This window comes from Mytilus galloprovincialis, chromosome 1 (genome assembly GCF_965363235.1).
Source record: "Mytilus galloprovincialis chromosome 1, xbMytGall1.hap1.1, whole genome shotgun sequence".
Classification (NCBI taxonomy): Eukaryota; Metazoa; Mollusca; class Bivalvia; order Mytilida; family Mytilidae; genus Mytilus; species Mytilus galloprovincialis.
The window spans coordinates 116,427,192-116,450,458 of record NC_134838.1 but is presented as its reverse complement, the minus strand read 5'-3'; the positions used below and the strand labels follow the sequence as shown (position 1 = coordinate 116,450,458).

The window sequence follows — 23,267 nt, the reverse complement described above, 5'->3', positions numbered from 1 at the left end:
TATATAAATGTTGATACCAAATTACAGAAAGGGTGGATGTGTAGTTCCTGAGAAAAATGTGACGAAAGTTTCATGGGACGGACTGACTGACGGACTGATGGACGGACGGACTGATGGACGGACTGACAGACAGAGGTAAAACAGTATACCCCCCCTTTTTTAAAGCGGGGGTATAAAAAAAGCTTCATCAGCAACATTTTATATTGGCAAATTTCCAATGAAGTTATTTACATAAAGTTATTGGCAAATAAAAATAGAAAATGACATCATAGTCATGTCTGGCAAATTTCTAACATATATTATCAACTACTATTCTATACAAAGAAAGATAACTCCAATTGAAAATTAATTGCTATTGCACAATATTGTGCAATTAGATATTTCTTGCTATTGTGCAATACTGTGCAATTGAAAATTTCTTGCTATTGCACAATACTTGATATGGAATCCTGATTTGGACCAACTTGAAAACTGGGCCCATAATCAAAAATCAAAGTACATATTTAGATAAAGCATATCAAATAAGCCCAAGAATTTAATTTTTGTTAAAATCAAACTTAGATTAATTTTGGACCCTTTGGACCTTAATGTAGACCAATTTGAAAACTGGACCAAAAATTAAGAATCTACATACACAGTTAGATTTGGCATATCAAAGAACCCATTTATTCAATTTTTGATGAAATCAAACAAAGTTTAATTTTGGACCCCCATTTGGACCAACTTGAAAACTAGGCCAATAATTAAAAATCTAAGTACATTTTTAAATTCAGCATATCAAAGAACCCCAAGGATTCAATTTTTGTTAAAATCAAACTAAGTTTAATTTTGGACCCTTTGGACCTTAATGTAGACCAATTTGAAAACGGGACCAAAAATTAAGAATCTACATACATAGTTAGATTCGGCATATCAAAGAACCCCAATTATTCAATTTTTGATGAAATCACACAAAGTTCAATTTTGGACCCTTTGGGCCCCTTATTCCTAAACTGTTAGGACCAAAACTCCCAAAATCAAACCCAACCTTCCTTTTATGGTCATAAACCTTGTGTTAAAATTTCATTGATTTCTATTTACTTATACTAAAGTTATTGTGCGAAAACCAAAAATAATGCTTATTTGGGCCCTTTTTTGGCCCTTAATTCCTAAACTGTTGGAACCAAAACTCCCAAAATCAATCCCAACCTTCCTTTTGTGGTCATAAACCTTGTGTCAAAATTTCATAGATTTCTATTCACTTAAACTAAAGTTATAGTGCGAAAACCAAGAAAATGCTTCTTTGGGCCCTTTTTGGCCCCTAATTCCTAAAATGTTGGGACTAAAACTCCCAAAATCAATCCCAACCTTCCTTTTGTGGTCATAAACCTTGTGTTAAAATTTCATTGATTTCTATTCACTTTTACTAAAGTTAGAGTGCGAAAACTAAAAGTATTCGGACGACGACGACGACGACGCCAACGTGATAGCAATATACGACCAAAAAATTTAAATTTTTGCGGTCGTATAAAAAACTGTGATTTGTATAATATAATTACCTCCTCTTTGAAAGTTCGAACATAGTCAAGACATCCAGGTAAATTGCGTACAAAATGGCAGACATCTTCAACAGACCAGCTGCTGATATCTGTCCCTCGATTAACACCGGGTAAAAGTTTGGAATGTTGTTCCCAACCTAATGGAAGATCTTTTGATGGTTTGATGATGGAAGAAGAAGAAAACACAGATTTGTGGATTGATGATTCAGTTTTTCTCTCAGCTTGATTCTGACCTGTAAAGATGCAAACACTTTAAATGATGAAATACATAAAATAATGCGAATTGGAGTAAAAGAGGAAATACAATTGCACTCATAATGTAATATATAATACATGTAGTCAAATAGGTTTAATAAAGCTTTGCTTATGGAAGTACACCACTAATTCATGGCCCCATTGCTTTCTATGTTCCTCCATTTCAAGCAGGCACACCTCTTTTGTTTTAAGTTCAAATAAAGTGGCAATCATTGCAAGTCAAAGCAAAACTTTATGGTGTCTTGTACTGGAAAAATCAGCATACCTTTAATGGCATATAAGAAAGAACTGGTCCCTGGAACTTAGGATGTACCAAAACAGGTACCACAGATCTGACAGACAAAATATACCCTCTATTTAAAATTTGGTGCAGTAATTTTATTATTCAAAATTTTAAGTCAAAAAGTGTTCTACAATGATTACCAGTCCTACAGCTTTCATTTGATACCAAAAATGCCTAAATATTCTACATATTTTGAAAGTTACATTCATGCGTAGGAACTATTTTGTGTAAATCATGTACTACTTTCTGGTATGTGCTTTCTGGCCGGGCCCGGAATTAGTGGTGTTACACCTTATTATGGCAAAATAATTATCTAAGGAAATGAAAGTAACACACTTCTTTATAGGCCTTAAAATTATAACTTATTAAAACATTATAATTTCAATGAAAAACCAATTGTACATGTAATTAGTGAATGATTGAAGGTCTATGTTGACAATATAGTGTTTAATTAGTTTTTCTGTGAATTTTACAAATATTTATTTACCTTCTTTATATTCCTTTTCCTTTTTCGTGGTAAGATGTGATTTAAATGGACCTCTGTCACCCATATTTAAGTAATAACTTCTACAATACAAATATCTCATTATAAAACAAGTCCAATGAAAAAAATCAGGTATTATTACAATATCTGTACAGGAAGAGTTCAATTTCAAGTCAGCAGAATTGACATTATTTCAAAAATCTAGTTGATTTTAAAAATATATCACAAAATCTTTATCTTTATATTGCGTATTCTGCCATCTAAGTACATTTCTTGACTAAGTTGAGTACACCACTCATTGTAAATAATTAGTTAATCAAGAAATAAAATGTCAATGATTGATTGCAACAGATAGGTATTCATGTATGTGTTAATAACTTGTTAATGAGGTGTCAATCATAAAACAAGTATCATGTGTGTCCATAACAGAAATGTACATGTAGAAACTCTTTCTGCATCGAAAAATACATCTTATCAGATATTTCACCAAAAAGATTAACCGTAGTTTTTCAATTCTGTATAAATATACAATACAATTTGTACAGAGCTGTAGCATAAATATCTAATGAATATCTTACAGAAATGTAGACTTGAGAGGACTCAATACAATGAAATTTCCATACAATAAATATTTTAATAGGCATAAACCTGTTGAGATAAGTTTATTTGCAGTTTTTCACAAACTTGTTCGAGAATTTGCTGATAAAAATCTTGCAGGAATTGTTCACTGTGGAGTGCATACAATGCAATTTTTCACTCTTAGAAAAAAGTTTGTTTGGCACTGAATGTTCTCAAGAGAATTGGATCATTTTTAAACAGATTAAATAAACTTACAATTTTTCATACTTTTATTTTGAGTAATTTTAATTTTTGCCCTTTGGCTTGGCATTTTTGTACAGAGAAAAATTCTAAAAAACTTGAAAAAATACAAGAGAGAGCATTAAGATTTGTATATGACGACTATTTATCAACCTCTGAAACTCTTCTTGAGAACGCAAAGGTTTCAACCCTACAAGTAAGACGCCTCAGGCAGGGCTCACGCTACCAGGCGACTTGGGCGAAGAAGTCGCTTTCCCCGACCCCCAAAAGCGAAAACAAGTCGCCCTGTTCTTGACGAAACTCGCTTTCAGTCGCTTCCGTCATCGGACATTTTCAATTTTTTCCAAGTTGATGAAACATCAATTTTTTATTGATAATTAAAGAATGAATTTTAGACATAAACGATTCATTATCTTAAGAAAAGAGATTGAAGCATTGTCTTTGTAGTATGTAGCAGGTTATTTGATAAAAATACAACTTTTTATCACTTCGTGCATTTCCGCAAGTTCCGGTGCTTGTTACTCGAAAACGTACATCAACCTAAATTTCGGCGGCAAAATAAGTTTGTTACTTCATTTAAACGTGATAAAAGTTGCCTCCAGTATATGTTTAATCCTTTTATTGCATTAAAAACGTCATGTTCCTTCCCAAATAACTTGTCAAACATCGTTTATTTTTGTAAATTTTCTTGCATTCGTCCGCCATTGACCGATTTCTAAACTACGGATCTGAACCGGACCAGCTATGAACGAAATCCATACTTTTACAATTATTACTACGGACGCACGTATGGAACAGCTGACAGAAGAATATTGATCCCAAAGGGAAAAATTACGTATTCCACACGCATTAATTATATATATATAAGAGACTTTTGGTTACATCTAATTGATTGGTGTATATCCCAAAGGGAAAAATTACGTATTCCACACGCATTAATTATATATATAAGAGACTTTTGGTTACATCTAATTGATTGGTGTATATAATTCCCTATATTTTTTATTTATTTATTTTATTATAATTTATTAATTATATTATGGCCCAGCTTAATAACTTTTATATTTTTTTATTAGAAACACTGAATTTCATACACAAGATAGGTTTGAATTGAATTGTAATTGATATATTATAATTTCTTTACATTTTTTAAAATAAAAAATATTTTTTTTAGTGGTAGCTGAGACTACTATAACACATTATAGTTAAGTCTCAGGTGCTAGGTATTAAATATTTAGTTGATAGTTTCTCACAAGAACTTTAGTAAAACTTAAACAACTTTTAATTTGAAATGTTACTTCAATTGTATACTCAGATATTAATTGAATAATATAAAAAGAACATTATTTACATATGACCCTTATACTATAGTAAAATCCAAACATTGTAGCGCACCGCGCGAATGAGCACTTCTCTTTTAAATCTCACCACTTCTCCCTATCAGTTTCAAAAAGAGAAGTCACTTCTCCCTATAATTCTGAAGTAGTGTGAGCCCTGATCAGGACAATGGCACTTGAGACTTATAAAATTTTAAATAATTTGGCTCCTGTATGTTTACAAAATTTACTAAAAATTAAACACACTAAATATTCTTTTAGATACAGTAATATTTTGGATATACCACAGGTAAGAACTACCTCATATGGAAAAAAATCTTTTAGTTTTGCTGCTGATTCTTTATGGAATAGCTTACCAGACCACTTCAGGACTGTTAACAGCTTCTCACATTTTAAGAGTCTTGTTCAGTCCTGGAGTGGAACAGAATGTTTTTGCTCTGCCTGTAGATAACTTTGTGTTACAATATTTATGCTTTTTATGCTGCATTAACAGCTTGCTTTGCAACTGAAATTTTTTTTTTTTTTTTTTTTACTTTTTATAATTTGAAAGATTTGAAATTTTTACTTTATAAATCATAAATTATTTAAACCAGGTGCTCCGCAGGGCGCAGCTTTATACGACCGCAGAGGTCGAACCCTGAACAGTTGGGGCAAGTATGGACAAAACATTCAAGCGTGATACAGCTCTGAATTTGGATTGTGATCAAATTTTTGACATTACATGGGTTTTTTTTACACAAAACAAATGTCAAAATTTTACAAATCAATTAAAGATTTCTTCTTCAAACTTTTTAAATCTAAAATTAAATAGTTGACACAGCATAGGTTTCTGACACAGAATGAATGTGGTCTAATGAACTTAAAAGTTTTTTTTTGATTTTGAGCAATTCACTATGCTGTTGAATATTAATCCTCTCAAAAAAATGTTTGAAGAAATTTTCTTTTTATTTATGAAATCTGAAATGAGAAAAATTTAAACCCCCCCCCCTTTTTTTTTCACATCCCTGTTTCCCTTTTTCCAAAACTGATATCAATTCAAATTTCTAATGGAGTTTGCAACAATACTCTTTTAAATACATCATAAAATATTAAAATGTAAAATAAAGTGCTTGTTATCACTGAATGGTAAAGATTGGTTGGTAGTAAAAGTGAATATACATTGTTTATTGTATAAAACAATAAAAAAAAACTTCATCAGCAACATTTTATATTGGCAAATTTCCAATGAAGTTATTTACATAAAGTTATTGGCAAATAAAAATAGAAAATGACATCATAGTCATGTCTGGCAAATGTCCAACATACATTATCTAAAAACATTTTAGATAAGATAAGGAAAAAAAGCTTCATCAGCAACATTTTATATTGGCAAATTTCCAATGAAGTTATTTACATAAAGTTATTGGCAAATAAAAATAGAAAATGACATCATAGTCATGTCTGGCAAATTTCCAACATATATTATCAACTACTATTCTATACAAAGAAAGATAACTCCAATTGAAAATTAATTGCTATTGCACAATATTGTGCAATTAGATATTTCTTGCTATTGTGCAATACTGTGCAATTGAAAATTTCTTGCTATTGCACGATACTTGATATGGAATCCTGATTTGGACCAACTTGAAAACTGGGCCCATAATCAAAAATCAAAGTACATATTTAGATAAAGCATATCAAATAAGCCCAAGAATTCAATTTTTGTTAAAATCAAACTTAGTTTAATTTTGGACCCTTTGGACCTTAATGTAGACCAATTTGAAAACTGGACCAAAAATTAAGAATCTACATACACAGTTAGATTTGGAATATCAAAGAACCCATTTATTCAATTTTTGATGAAATCAAACAAAGTTTAATTTTGGACCCCCATTTGGACCAACTTGAAAACTAGGCCAATAATTAACAAGAGGCTGTCACAACGACAGCAAACCGGATTTATTAATATTTATTTGTGTCCTGGCAATATCACAAGAACCATTACTGATGAATGGTGAAAGTGAAAATCGTCAATATCAAATTTGACCTCCATTTTGTCATCAGTATCAACATCTTAAAATTTGAAAAGCTTAGATTGAATGGTTCATGAGTAAATGCAACAACGTGAATGGAAACGCCATTTCACAATCTTTCAAGAACCACAACTCCTGAACGGTAAAAGTCAAAATCATCATTATTGAACTTGACCTCTAATTTGCCATCAGTAACAACATATAAAAATTTCAAAAGCTTTGGTTGAATGGTTCATGAGAAAATGCACGGACACGACTGGAAACACCATTTTTCAATCTTTCAAGAACCATAACTCCTGAACGGTAAAAGTCAAAATCGTCATTATTGAACTTGACTTCTATTTTGTCATCAGTAACAACATATTAAAATTTGGGAAGCTTTGGTAAAACAGTTCATGCGTAAATGCATGGACACGACTGGAAACACCATTTTTCAATCTTTCAAGAACCATAACTCCTGAACGGTTAAAGTCAAAATCATCATTATTGAACTTGACCTCCATTTTGTCATCAGTAACAACATATTAAAATTTGGGAAGCTTAGGTAGAACAGTTCATGCGTAAATGCACGGACACGACTGGAAACTCCATTTTTCAATCTTTCAAGAACCATAACTCCTGAACGGTAAAAGTCAAAATCGCCATTATTGAACTTGACCTTCATTTAGTTGTCAGTAACAACATATTAAAATTTTAAAAGCTTTGGTTGAACGGTTCATGAGTTAATGCACGGACAACATTTGATTGCCTCCCGCCCGCCCGCCCGCCGTACATCCCCAAATCAATAACCGACATTTTTGTCACAAAAATCCGGTTAAAAATCTAAGTACATTTTTAAATTCAGCATATCAAAGAACCCCAAGGATTCAATTTTTGTTAAAATCAAATCAAGTTTAATTTTGGACCCTTTGGACCTTAAAAATAATGCTTATTTGGGCCCCTTTTTGGCCCCTAATTCATAAACTGTTGTGACCTCAACTCCAAAAATCAATCCCAACCTTCCTTTTGTGGTCATAAACCTTGTCCTAAAATTTCATTGATTTCTATTTACTTATACTAAAGTTATTGTGCGAAAACCAAGAATAATGCTTATTTGGGCCCTTTTTTGGCCCTTAATTCCTAAACTGTTGGAACCAAAACTCCCAAAATCAATCCGAACCTTCCTTTTGTGGTCATAAACCTTGTGTCAAAATTTCATAGATTTCTATTCACTTAAACTAAAGTTATAGTGCGAAAACCAAGAAAATGCTTATTTGGGCCGTTTTTGGCCCCTAATTCCTAAAATGTTGGGACCAAAACTCCCAAAATCAATCCCAACCTTCCTTTTGTGGTCATAAACCTTGTGTTAAAATTTCATTGATTTCTATTCACTTTTACTAAAGTTAGAGTGCGAAAACTAAAAGTATTCGGACGACGACGACGACGCCAACGTGATAGCAATATACGACCAAAAAATTAAAATTTTTGCGGTCGTATAAAAATAATTTTTAAACAAATTTTTTAAAAATGTTAGTGTTTCACATATATGTTTTAGTATTTTGAAAGATACATGTATATGCTATTTGCTTAGAGTTAATTTTTGGTGCTGCTTTTTATTATTTATTGCATGCTGCATGCCTTGTTTTATTTGTTATTGCATATGTTTTTATGTTCGGTGAAAAGCTCATTAGAGCTTATGTTTGTATTGTTTGTCAATATGCCGAATCCAAATAAAGTTTTACTTACTTACTTACTTACTTTTACTTACTTCACTCTAAGATCTTGTCAGAGACATTGCTGATATAACCTTGGATAAAAAATGGGCACGAATTGTGTATGTGATAGTGCCTACAAGATAAGACAGATACAAGCATATGTACAAGCACCTTGTGTTTCTATGTCCTGAAACGCATCATACTGAAGTCAAAATGTTTTCTGATCCCTTTATACTCTATTTAATAAGAACATGCTAATCTATGTTTTCAGGTGTTTTTAAAAATATAAATTATCTCCCCTTCCTACAAACCTAGGTTTTCTTCCTCTTGTGGATTTCACTTTAAAACCAGGTTTGACTTCCAACTGTTGTCTATACTGCTGCATCTGTTTTTCTATGAGATTTTCCTGGGCAAGGGGACAGCCTGACTTTCTGTGATGTGATGTAAATCTACCAGTCACATGACCTGATCCATCACATCCAGGGGTCTCACACTTCCTAAAAGTTGAAATATCTTTACTGATAATTCTGATTTTATAATCTAATTACATTATGTGTTACTTACATAATAATCAATGAACATATTGAAATAAGACACTTTAACTGTATTTCATTGAACAGTTTGATATTTCCAATATGTGTACAGATGAAACAGAAAAATGTATTAAATCAAATTCATCTTGACAAAAAAAAAAATTTTTATTTCTTTTTCAGACAAGTATATTTTTATACCTCTTTTGCAACTGAAAACAGTTACCATAAAATTAATAAAAAACACAACAAAATCTCATTGTTATTCCCTCCTTTCATCAAATGTCTTGCTAAATGCTTATAAAGTTAATAGCTTTACTTGAAGGTTCTCTTTTGCAACTTCTTCTGAAACTTTCATTATGAAGCTGCCACAATATAAAAATACTTCATTTTATTAGTAAAAATATTGCATGGAAAAACAAATTTGATGGTCATATAATAACATGTAACTACTATTGTAAAAGCTGTAAATTTTACCCATTTTCTTGTGATGAAGGAGATTGTGGCTCTGATTTCAGTGTATCTAATCCATCTAACGACTGATCATCACCAGATCCTGGCATTGGCGTTGATTGTCCTTCCTCAGCACGAGTTGACCCTAGCCGATCTTGGAGGGTTGTTTCTCTATTCATATTCAATGCTGAATATGGACAACCAAAAGCACTGCGAAATGAAATTCATAATTCAAAATATATGAAGTGTCAAAGTCATAATCATTTTAAAATCAGGCATTTATAATTTTATGTTTTAAGCAATCATATCAATTTTGTATTCATCCTTGTGTTATACATTGACTTGGATTTCATAACCAATAACCTTAAGTTCTAATAATGTTTGTGCTATTTCCTTTTTTGACTATCTTTCATTTAATGAACTTTTTCCATAGAGATAAATGTAAAAATGTGTCATCAACAATTGAAGATAAGTTTTTCAAGCTTTGAAAAATCTTAAATGTACAAAATGCTTAAAAACGTTTTAAAACAATCATATTCTACAGAGCAGTCTATTTCTAGAAACCCTAAGCATAAGCTATTAAATTGCAATTTAAAAAAAAAAAAAATTTTCTGCTGATGTTTGGTAATACTGATTTTAGTTTATATAATGCCATAAAAACTGCTTTCATATGATGACAATAGAATAATGTAAAATACTACCTGTGATGTCCTATATATTTGGCCCCTTTGATGTGGCCTATTCCTTTACAACCTGGTGTAGGACATCCTGACTGTCCAGGGGAATGGATAATATCTTCTGGAGCTAAAAAAACCCATAATACTGTTTAATGATACGATTCTGGGGAAAGGATCTGGTCATCTGGGGTTAAAGTACACAAAATTATAAGGATTCTAGGGATGGATCAGATCAGAAAATTCTACAATTTTTTCATCTATAAAGGGACATAATTCAAAAGCGATATGAGTGATGCCACCAAATTTGAACTTGATCTGTGTTTGATGGTATAAAAAACAATTTTGTGTGCTTTAATGCTTTTTTCCTGCACTAAAGGTGTAAAATTTTACGATTTAATATATTATTTTGGGATTTAGAAATCTTATCTCTTTTTGCAAAATGCAAGTATAGTCTTGTCTTAGTATAGATTTTGTTACCCAAAAAAAACAAGAAAAGAATAATGACATAGTTTTATTATAGAATGTTTGCTTCTTTTCTACATCTACATACATGCATTGTACAGGATGGTCAGAAATTATAGAAATAGATACAAAGTTACAATAAAAAAAAGTTTTTTGATTCAAAAGCATATAGTTTTCAAAAGGTATACAATACAAATGTGAAAATCTATAAAACAAAGTGTACACAGGTTCAGTTTTGCTGATAGTATAACAACTTAATAACCACAATATAACAATGAACACTTACATATAGGTGCTGTGAGAGGATGTCCTGTTTTAGAACACCACAATATGACAATGAACACTTACATATAGGTGCTGTGAGAGGATGTCCTGTTTTAGCACACCACAATATAACAATGAATACTTACATATAGGTGCTGTGAGAGGATGTCCTGTTTTAGAACACCACAATATGACAATGAATACTTACATATAGGTGCTGTGAGAGGATGTCCTGTTTTAGCACACCACAATATGACAATGAACACTTACATATAGGTGCTGTGAGAGGATGTCCTGTTTTAGAACACCACAATATAACAATGAACACTTACATATAGGTGCTGTGAGAGGATGTCCTGTTTAAGAACACCACAATATAACAATGAACACTTACATATAGGTGCTGTGAGAGGATGTCCTGTTTTAGAACACCACAATATGACAATGAACACTTACATATAGGTGCTGTGAGAGGATGTCCTGTTTTAGAACACCACAATATAACAATGAACACTTACATATAGGTGCTGTGAGAGGATGTCCTGTTTTAGAACACCACAATATAACAATGAACACTTACATATAGGTGCTGTGAGAGGATGTCCTGTTTTAGCACACCACAATATAACAATGAACACTTACATATAGGTGCTGTGAGAGGATGTCCTGTTTTAGAACACCACAATATGACAATGAACACTTACATATAGGTGCTGTGAGAGGATGTCCTGTTTTAGAACACCAGAATATGACAATGAACACTTACATATAGGTGCTGTGAGAGGATGTCCTGTTTTAGAACACCACAATATGACAATGAACACTTACATATAGGTGCTGTGAGAGGATGTCCTGTTTTAGAACACCACAATATGACAATGAACACTTACATATAGGTGCTGTGAGAGGATGTCCTGTTTTAGAACACCACAATATAACAATGAACACTTACATATAGGTACTGTGAGAGGATGTCCTGTTTTAGAACACCACAATATAACAATGAACACTTACATATAGGTGCTGTGAGAGGATGTCCTGTTTTAGAACACCACAATATGACAATGAACACTTACATATAGGTGCTGTGAGAGGATGTCCTGTTTTAGAACACCACAATATGACAATGAAAACTTACATATAGGTGCTGTGAGAGGATGTCCTGTTTTAGAACACCACAATATAACAATGAACACTTACATATAGGTGCTGTGAGAGGATGTCCTGTTTTAGTACACCACAATATGACAATGAACACTTACATATAGGTGCTGTGAGAGGATGTCCTGTTTTAGTACACCACAATATGACAATGAACACTTACATATAGGTGCTGTGAGAGGATGTCCTGTTTTAGAACACCACAATATGACAATGAACACTTACATATAGGTGCTGTGAGAGGATGTCCTGTTTTAGAACACCACAATATAACAATGAACACTTACATATAGGTGCTGTGAGAGGATGTCCTGTTTTAGCACACCACAATATAACAATGAACACTTACATATAGGTGCTGTGAGAGGATGTCCTGTTTTAGCACACCACAATATAACAATGAACACTTACATATAGGTGCTGTGAGAGGATGTCCTGTTTTAGCACACCACAATAAAACAATGAACACTTACATATAGGTGCTGTGAGAGGATGTCCTGTTTTAGAACACCACAATATGACAATGAACACTTACATATAGGTGCTGTGAGAGGATGTCCTGTTTTAGCACACCACAATATAACAATGAACACTTACATATAGGTGCTGTGAGAGGATGTCCTGTTTTAGCACACCACAATATAACAATGAACACTTACATATAGGTGCTGTGAGAGGATGTCCTGTTTTAGAACACCACAATATAACAATGAACACTTACATATAGGTGCTGTGAGAGGATGTCCTGTTTTAGAACACCACAATATAACAATGAACACTTACATATAGGTGCTGTGAGAGGATGTCCTGTTTTAGAACACCACAATAAAACAATGAACACTTACATATAGGTGCTGTGAGAGGATGTCCTGTTTTAGAACACCACAATATAACAATGAACACTTACATATAGGTGCTGTGAGAGGATGTCCTGTTTTAGAACACCACAATATAACAATGAACACTTACATATAGGTGCTGTGAGAGGATGTCCTGTTTTAGCACACCACAATATGACAATGAACACTTACATATAGGTGCTGTGAGAGGATGTCCTGTTTTAGAACACCACAATATAACAATGAACACTTACATATAGGTGCTGTGAGAGGATGTCCTGTTTTAGAACACCACAATATGACAATGAACACTTACATATAGGTGCTGTGAGAGGATGTCCTGTTTTAGCACACCACAATATAACAATGAATACTTACATATAGGTGCTGTGAGAGGATGTCCTGTTTTAGTACACCACAATATAACAATGAACACTTACATATAGGTGCTGTGAGAGGATGTCCTGTTTTAGAACACCACAATATAACAATGAACACTTACATATAGGTGCTGTGAGAGGATGTCCTGTTTTAGAACACCACAATATAACAATGAACACTTACATATAGGTGCTGTGAGAGGATGTCCTGTTTTAGAACACCACAATATGACAATGAACACTTACATATAGGTGCTGTGAGAGGATGTCCTGTTTTAGAACACCACAATATGACAATGAACACTTACATATAGGTGCTGTGAGAGGATGTCCTGTTTTAGCACACCACAATATGACAATGAACACTTACATATAGGTGCTGTGAGAGGATGTCCTGTTTTAGAACACCACAATATGACAATGAACACTTACATATAGGTGCTGTGAGAGGATGTCCTGTTTTAGAACACCACAATATGACAATGAATACTTACATATAGGTGCTGTGAGAGGATGTCCTGTTTTAGAACACCACAATATAACAATGAACACTTACATATAGGTGCTGTGAGAGGATGTCCTGTTTTAGAACACCACAATATGACAATGAACACTTACATATAGGTGCTGTGAGAGGATGTCCTGTTTTAGCACACCACAATATGACAATGAACACTTACATATAGGTGCTGTGAGAGGATGTCCTGTTTTAGAACACCACAATATGACAATGAACACTTACATATAGGTGCTGTGAGAGGATGTCCTGTTTTAGAACACCAGAATATGACAATGAACACTTACATATAGGTGCTGTGAGAGGATGTCCCGTTTTAGAACACCACAATATAACAATGAACACTTACATATAGGTGCTGTGAGAGGATGTCCCGTTTTAGAACACCACAATATGACAATGAACACTTACATATAGGTGCTGTGAGAGGATGTCCTGTTTTAGCACACCACAATATAACAATGAACACTTACATATAGGTGCTGTGAGAGGATGTCCTGTTTTAGAACACCACAATATAACAATGAACACTTACATATAGGTGCTGTGAGAGGATGTCCTGTTTTAGAACACCACAATATGACAATGAACACTTACATATAGGTGCTGTGAGAGGATGTCCTGTTTTAGAACACCACAATATAACAATGAACACTTACATATAGGTGCTGTGAGAGGATGTCCTGTTTTAGTACACCACAATATGACAATGAACACTTACATATAGGTGCTGTGAGAGGATGTCCTGTTTTAGAACACCACAATATAACAATGAACACTTACATATAGGTGCTGTGAGAGGATGTCCTGTTTTAGAACACCACAATATGACAATGAACACTTACATATAGGTGCTGTGAGAGGATGTCCTGTTTTAGAACACCACAATATAACAATGAACACTTACATATAGGTGCTGTGAGAGGATGTCCTGTTTTAGAACACCACAATATGACAATGAACACTTACATATAGGTGCTGTGAGAGGATGTCCCGTTTTAGAACACCACAATATGACAATGAACACTTACATATAGGTGCTGTGAGAGGATGTCCTGTTTTAGAACACCACAATATGACAATGAACACTTACATATAGGTGCTGTGAGAGGATGTCCTGTTTTAGCACACCACCCAGGCGGATGAATGTCCAAAGAATCATCGTCCAACCAGTAGTCATAACTGTCAGCCCATCCATCAAAGTGTATCTTAATCAGATGGCCATCAGTATCCACAACAGAGGCTACTCTAATTAGGATAGGGTTTCTCTTGTCAACTACTTCTAACTTCATACTCACTTCAAATCCAAGTGGGGCTCTCTGTTAATGTATAGGTAAGAAAGTGTTCATAGATATTTTAAAATGTTAGTTTATTGGATCATGAAAGTAAAGAAATTTTCACACATCTAATACCTTAATAAAATAACTATGTAATTTCATACACAACAGTACTCATATAAATACATAAATATCTAGTAATTGGTTGCTGTGTGTACATGGGAGTAAAATACCCTTATATCTAATCAGTTGGGGCTGCATATCATTTGAATGCAACTCAAAACACCATATCTGTTTAAAGGGGAATAATCCTTACAGAAATTGATTGATTGTCTCCCATATTACTTTCTATTCCATGTGCATGCAATAACTGTTCAGAGTTCTATTGTCATGTATTTCATTTTATTATTTCATTGTTATAACAAATCATTGTAATCATTGTATGAAATTTAAAACCCGCAAGGGTCCATAATTGGATTAATAAAGTATTCTTATTCTTATTCTTATTCTTATAAATAGAGTTAAAACAAATTTGATTAACATCATTTCCATTACTAGAATAACTTCTTTTCTTTTCTCTGACTTTTTACGGCAATACCGGTTTTATTAGCTGATTAGATCTTTGCATCCTTGAACTAACAGTGTAATTGTGCCTGGTTGATATTGTCATTTTTTTTGTATTCTAGGGTACATGATTCAACTCCACTAACAGAAATATGTATCATTCATTTTAGCCATGATCTGGAATTCAACACAGACATTAATCCCTTTACTCAAAGTACTGGATTCGGTTTCACAAAAAAACTTACAAATAAAATTGATCGTAAGTCATGAACAATTCAGTATACTTACAATCAATCTTAGTTTAAAGTTTTTTTTGTGAAACCGACTCCTGATTGATTCTTAATGCACTGAAGACATAGAGTAATGTCGTGTAAAACCAAATAATTTAAGAGTGAAAATTGAAATCAAGTGTATTTACCATTGAAAAGAATTCATGTATCTTTTACTACAACACAAAAGCTAATCTGACATAAGTGTTATAATCTTACAGGTTTGAATGCCCTGGCTGGGACTGCCGCTGACTTTGTGTTTACCAAGTACTCATCCCATCTAAATGTTGCACCTTTCCATTCTGAAAAAAAAAGAGAAAGTAAATTAACTTTGACATTCTTGATAAAAAATATATTAAATTTGATTAATCAATATTAATTTACATTCCAGATACATAACAAATATAACTAAGCATCAATTAACCTAACTATGATTATAAATTATATTTTTTATTAACAAAATCAGCATTTCCAATGTGTTTTTATTCTACAATACAAAACTTAAAAAAAAAACCCAACTTAACACAGTATTTGAAAAGAATATTAGTGTTATTTCTAACCGTATAAGTAAACTTTACCACATGGGGGATTTAATGGTAGCCCTTGCTCCTCACACCATCCAACAGGAAGTATGTTAGGGGAGGTAATGTCACACCAATAGTCATATGTATCTTCCCATCCATCAAAATGTATGAGAACTCTATCCCCCATAGTATCCACTACAGTAGACACACACACTAAATTGTTGTTTTTCTTGTCAACAGACTCCAGTTTACTATTTATTCTAAATAAACTAGGGGTCACAGGCTGAAATAAGTAAGTATTTACAACAAACTTCTTAAATATGATCTCAAAACATGTTTTCTTCTATACAAAACTCATTGAACAATCAAATTTTTAGTTTTAGTTACAAGCTCAATTATTTTTCGTGGATACTTTTACTATGGTTACTATATTCACTTTAATATTGTACAGTTATTGAAAAATGGTGAAATAGAACAGATTTAAGGCTTACTTTTTATGTATAAAATCATCTGTGATTTTTTGTATACATCTTTAAGGAAGGTATTTTGTGTGTATTATATGTTATTCAGGTCTCAGACAGGGTATATACTGTGACATTCCCGGCTTAGAGCTTATATCCCCTGAGCCGAAGGCGAAGGGGATATAAGCCCTAAGCTGGGAATGTCACAGTATATACCCTTTCTGAGACCTGAATTACACATATATAACGGATTACCCCTGACTAATGTTATTTTCCAGTGCAGGTATTTGTTGATAACACATATATAAGTTGAAAAACCCAACCTGATATGTTCGGCATACGTGAAGGATTTTCTAATTTGCTGTGAACATAATTTTATCGTGTATGTAATAATTCATAATAACACTTTTAACATTAAATTTAAGTATTAAAAGTGTAAATTGCGTGATTTTGTATCAAAAATGTATTATTGACCTAAGTACGTCATTATTTTCCCTCTGTGAGCCTCTGACAGTGTGATAGCTTTTGACTACATCACATAGTAACTGGTCTTATGATGACGTTTTTGAGGTTCCAATTGGGGATAAAAACATCGTATATACCCCGGCAGTTTATATACTGACATCTCTGTGTTGTTATCCAATCACAAACCTTGATACATTTGTAACCTGTAATATTAATCTATATACTGGTATAATTCTTTCAGACTGTACATATAATAAAACTTTAATTATGTGAAGTCATATAAAATGAAGCTATTTATGCAGAATATAATAAATTTAAGTTAACTGTGATAACGGACTAATACTTACTGTGTTAGGTTGGTTATGGAACATTTGCTTTGGAGCAGATATAGCTTTAGCTAGTTTTAAATATGTTGCCCAATTAAAAGTATCTTTGTTGAATCCTGAAAATGAAATCATACATTTTATGTGCAGATGTAAATTGATTTTATTGAGATATCAATTAACTAGATGTGTCAAAGCGACACGACTGGCCCCGTCCCAAAAAGTTGAAAAATCTGCCATTTCAATAACACATGTGGATACAAACATGATGGTAGTCTCACATATCAAAAATCAGCTCAATATCTGGAGGGGTATAGAAAAAAAATCCGTATAACTATGATTTTCAATGATTTATCAAAGTCCAAAGCCTGTAATTTCAGCAAAAAATTAGCAAAGCGGAACAAAACTTATACTTGATCTGTAACTCATCATGGTTAAATCACATATCAAAAATCGGACCAATATCTGAAGGCATTTAGAAAAAAAGTCTGTATAACTATGATTTTCAACAATTTCTCAAAGTACAAAGTCTGTAATTTTGGCAAAAATTAGTGGAGCAGAACAAAACTTAAACTTGATCTGTAACTCATCATGGTTAACTCACATACCAAAAAAACAGCCCAATATCTGAAGGCGTTTAGAAAAAAACTCTGTGTAATGGTTTGTTGCAGAATGACAGAATGACAGAATTACGGAATTACGGCATTTCAGAATTTCAGAATTTTGGACAAGGGTAAAACTATATGACACCGACAACTTCGTTGCGGGGCCATAATAACTTAAATGTTTTTGTAGTTTTTTTTTTGTGTCTGAGCTATCTTAATGTTGAATACACTGAATATCTGTTTTTCATTTTGAAGTAAACTGTGGAGTTGTGTAGCAAGATTTGATTAACAAATGAAAGATGGCTTATTTATAAGCAAGATATGTGTTCACTCCAGGCATAGAGGAATGAAATTGTGGAGAGTTCATGCGTTTTTTTTTATTCCTACCTTTAGGAGGCTGCAAGATTTTTCCATTTTTTTCACACCATCCAACAGGGAATATATATGGTGAATCTGCATTGGTCCAGAAATCGTAACATTCTGAGTAACCATCAAAATGTAGTCTAACACGATATCCACAGACTTCTGCTACACTCAAGACACATAACAATGTCTGATGCTTTGGATCTATGCCTTCCATCCTCATACCTAATTTAAATCCATTCTTGTGAGATGGGAATGCCTAAAAACCAAAATGATTTTTATCAGTTAGATGACAAATGATGATCATGGTCATCAGCTATACTTGTAAAATGTAGAAAAAATAGGTTAAACATCATGATTTAAGGATTTGATTGACCAATTTATTTTATTTTCTTATATATTATAAGTCATTTGCTGATCATTTTATTTTTTCTAACTTTCTCTTTTTCTATTCTAACTCCTTTAAGCAGTCTTCAGGCAAATATAGATTTTCCTTTCTAAAACATTTTGCCCCTGCCATATTTTCTATCTCTCAAAATCTTTTTTCAAGTTATTAGCGATTGCTCACATTTTACCCCTATGTTCTATATTTAGATTTGTGGCCATGTTGGTTGCTAATCAGAATGTAAACTATTTTTAAACTAAAAACCTCAACTATGAGTGAGTACAAGTTTGGTTTCAATTGTCTCAGTTGTCCCAGAGGAACAGATTATTGTAAAAGTTAACTGAAGTGTATGAAAGATGCCAAGTAATGGCTAGAAATAACACTCTTAATTCGGGGTAGGTGAGAGTGACAGTCTATGATCATTGACATAACATTCAGTACTTCATTTTTCTATCTTTTCAATAAAATACTAACATTTTTAAACAATCTTGGAGGTGCCGCTGGACATTTCTCTTCAGATATATAGGTTGTCCAGGAAAAGGTTTTGGATTTTCTTCCTACAAAACAATTACATAAATAAAGAAGCATTTCTCAAATTTAACTTACAAAAAAACATGCTAAATTAAGATAATCTTTTTACACTGTATATATAATAGTTCTGTCTGCAATTTTTTGTATAATATATATAATATACAACTTTTTTAAAATTGTATCTGAACTTCATATTCCACTCAATCTCTAATTATTAAGTCAAGGTTAACATATAGTTTTTAAAAATAAAATATTACAAACAATAGTCTAGTTTTGTATCCCTGAAGAAAATTAACTGCATTCTTCACAATTATTTTGTGTGTAATGGTCTATACAAACTTTTTCAAAACTTTTGATACACTCATTCAACATCCCCAAATAAGTATTTTTTCCCAATAAATAAGTGATATAACATATAATCCATTCAGGACTAATTCTAACCTGGTGCTATTTTTATATCATCTTCCCCCTTCATCAGAAGAAGTTTCTTTCTTTTCTTCTTCATGCCAAGTACCATCTTAGATACCAAGTTATTCTTCTTTACTTCTCTTTCTCTTCTGCAAAATATAGAAGTTAAATAATCATGTAGATGATATTTTTTTAAATCTTTCAGTAAATGTAGTCAAATTTTACAGACATGCTATTTTTTTCATTGTGCACAGAATTCATTGTAAAAACTTTACTTTGACTGGTATGCTCCAACACAAGTCTGATTACAGAACTGTCCATTCTGACAGAATTCACTGTTATAACTTACTTTGACTGATATGATCCAACACAAGTCTGACTACAGAACTGTCCATTCTGACAGAATTCACTGTAATAACTTACTTTGACTGATATGATCCAACACAAGTCTGACTACAGAACTGTCCATTCTGACAGAATTCACTGTAATAACTTACTTTGACTGATATGTTCCAACACAAGTCTGACTACAGAACTGTCCATTTTGACAGAATTCACTGTAATAACTTACTTTGACTGATATGATCCAACACAAGTCTGATTACAGAACTGTCCATTCTGACAGAATTCACTGTAATAACTTACTTTGACTGGTATGCTCCAACACAAGTCTGACTACAGAACTGTCCATTCCGACAGAATTCACTGTAAAACCTTACTTTGACTGGTATGCTCCAACACAAGTCTGACTACAGAACTGTCCATTCCGACAGAATTCACTGTAATAACCTACTTTGACTGGTATGCTCCAACACAAGTCTGAATACAGAACTGTCCATTCTGACAGAATTCACTGTAATAACTTACTTTGACTGATATGATCCAACACAAGTCTGATTACAGAACTGTCCATTCTGACAGAATTCACTGTAATAACTTACTTTGACTGATATGATCCAACACAAGTCTGACTACAAAACTGTCCATTCTGACAGAATTCACTGTAATAACTTACTTTGACTGGTATGATCCAACACAAGTCTGACTACAAAACTGTCCATTCTGACAGAATTCACTGTAATAACTTACTTTGACTGATATGATCCAACACAAGTCTGATTACAGAACTGTCCATTCTGACAGAATTCACTGTAATAACTTACTTTGACTGGTATGCTCCAACACAAGTCTGAATACAGAACTGTCCATTCTGACAGAATTCACTGTAATAACTTACTTTGACTGATATGATCCAACACAAGTCTGACTACAGAACTGTCCATTCCGACAGAATTCACTGTAATAACTTACTTTGACTGATATGATCCAACACAAGTCTGACTACAAAACTGTCCATTCTGACAGAATTCACTGTAATAACTTACTTTGACTGATATGATCCAACACAAGTCTGACTACAGAACTGTCCATTCTGACAGAATTCACTGTAATAACTTACTTTGACTGATATGATCCAACACAAGTCTGACTACAGAACTGTCCATTCTGACAGAATTCACTGTAAAACCTTACTTTGACTGGTATGCTCCAACACAAGTCTGACTACAGAACTGTCCATTCCGACAGAATTCACTGTAATAACTTACTTTGACTGGTATGCTCCAACACAAGTCTGAATACAGAACTGTCCATTCTGACAGAATTCACTGTAATAACTTACTTTGACTGATATGATCCAACACAAGTCTGACTACAGAACTGTCCATTCTGACAGAATTCACTGTAATAACTTACTTTGACTGATATGATCCAACACAAGTCTGATTACAGAACTGTCCATTCTGACAGAATTCACTGTAATAACTTACTTTGACTGGTATGCTCCAACACAAGTCTGACTACAGAACTGTCCATTCTAACAGAATTCACTGTAAAACCTTACTTTGACTGGTATGCTCCAACACAAGTCTGACTACAGAACTGTCCATTCTGACAGAATTCACTGTAATAACTTACTTTGACTGATATGTTCCAACACAAGTCTGAATACAAAACTGTCCATTCTGACAGAATTCACTGTAATAACTTACTTTGACTGATATGATCCAACACAAGTCTGACTACAGAACTGTACATTCTGACAGAATTCACTGTAATAACTTACTTTGACTGATATGATCCAACACAAGTCTGATTACAGAACTGTCCATTCTGACAGAATTCACTGTAATAACTTACTTTGACTGGTATGCTCCAACACAAGTCTGACTACAGAACTGTCCATTCTGACAGAATTCACTGTAATAACTTACTTTGACTGATATGATCCAACACAAGTCTGACTACAGAACTGTCCATTCTGACAGAATTCACTGTAATAACTTACTTTGACTGATATGATCCAACACAAGTCTGACTACAGAACTGTCCATTCCGACAGAATTCACTGTAAAACCTTACTTTGACTGGTATGCTCCAACACAAGTCTGACTACAGAACTGTCCATTCCGACAGAATTCACTGTAATTACCTACTTTGACTGGTATGCTCCAACACAAGTCTGACTACAGAACTGTCCATTCTTACAGAATTCACTGTAATAACTTACTTTGACTGGTATGCTCCAACACAAGTCTGACTACAGAACTGTCCATTCTGACAGAATTCACTGTAATAACTTACTTTGACTGATATGATCCAACACAAGTCTGATTACAGAACTGTCCATTCTGACAGAATTCACTGTAATAACTTACTTTGACTGGTATGCTCCAACACAAGTCTGACTACAGAACTGTCCATTCTGACAGAATTCACTGAAATAACTTACTTTGACTGGTATGCTCCAACACAAGTCTGACTACAGAACTGTCCATTCTGACAGAATTCACTGTAAAACCTTACTTTGACTGGTATGCTTCAACACAAGTCTGACTACAGAATTGTCCATTCTGACAGAATTCACTGTAATAACTTACTTTGACTGGTATGCTCCAACACAAGTCTGACTACAGATCTGTCCTTTCTGACAGAATTCACTGTAATAACTTACTTTGACTGATATGTTCCAACACAAGTCTGACTACAGAACTGTCCTTTCTGACAGAATTCACTGTAATAACTTACTTTGACTGATATGCTTCAACACAAGTCTGACTACAGATCTGTCCTTTCTGACAGAATTCACTGTAATAACTTACTTTGACTGATATGTTCCAACACAAGTCTGACTACAGAACTGTCCATTCTGACAGAATTCACTGTAATAACTTACTTTGACTGGTATGCTTAAACACAAGTCTGACTACAGAACTGTCCATTCTGACAGAATTCACTGTAATAACTTACTTTGACTGATATGTTCTAACACAAGTCTGACTACAGAACTGTCCATTCTGACAGAATTAACTGTAATAACTTACT

General features: G+C 33.3%; 1 protein-coding gene across 3 annotated transcripts in view; it reads right to left on the bottom strand.

Annotated features, from left to right (window-relative positions):
• The window catches only part of LOC143053231 (lethal(3)malignant brain tumor-like protein 3), a 55,588-nt gene that overhangs the window by 5,932 nt on the left and 26,389 nt on the right, over window positions 1-23,267 (bottom strand). For 2 of the 3 annotated variants that reach the window (XM_076226170.1, XM_076226172.1), the window contains 12 exons: window positions 19,917-20,032; window positions 19,419-19,501; window positions 18,584-18,818; window positions 17,616-17,710; window positions 16,379-16,625; window positions 16,038-16,120; window positions 14,802-15,027; window positions 10,110-10,212; window positions 9,433-9,618; window positions 8,737-8,922; window positions 2,564-2,643; window positions 1,539-1,771 (listed from right to left, as the gene is read on the bottom strand). In XM_076226170.1, coding sequence (XP_076082285.1) covers window positions 1,539-1,771; window positions 2,564-2,643; window positions 8,737-8,922; window positions 9,433-9,618; window positions 10,110-10,212; window positions 14,802-15,027; window positions 16,038-16,120; window positions 16,379-16,625; window positions 17,616-17,710; window positions 18,584-18,818; window positions 19,419-19,501; window positions 19,917-20,032 — 1,873 coding nt within the window. The remainder of the gene's footprint in view (window positions 1-1,538; window positions 1,772-2,563; window positions 2,644-8,736; window positions 8,923-9,432; window positions 9,619-10,109; window positions 10,213-14,801; window positions 15,028-16,037; window positions 16,121-16,378; window positions 16,626-17,615; window positions 17,711-18,583; window positions 18,819-19,418; window positions 19,502-19,916; window positions 20,033-23,267) is intronic. The other variant, XM_076226171.1, reaches the window with a different exon arrangement.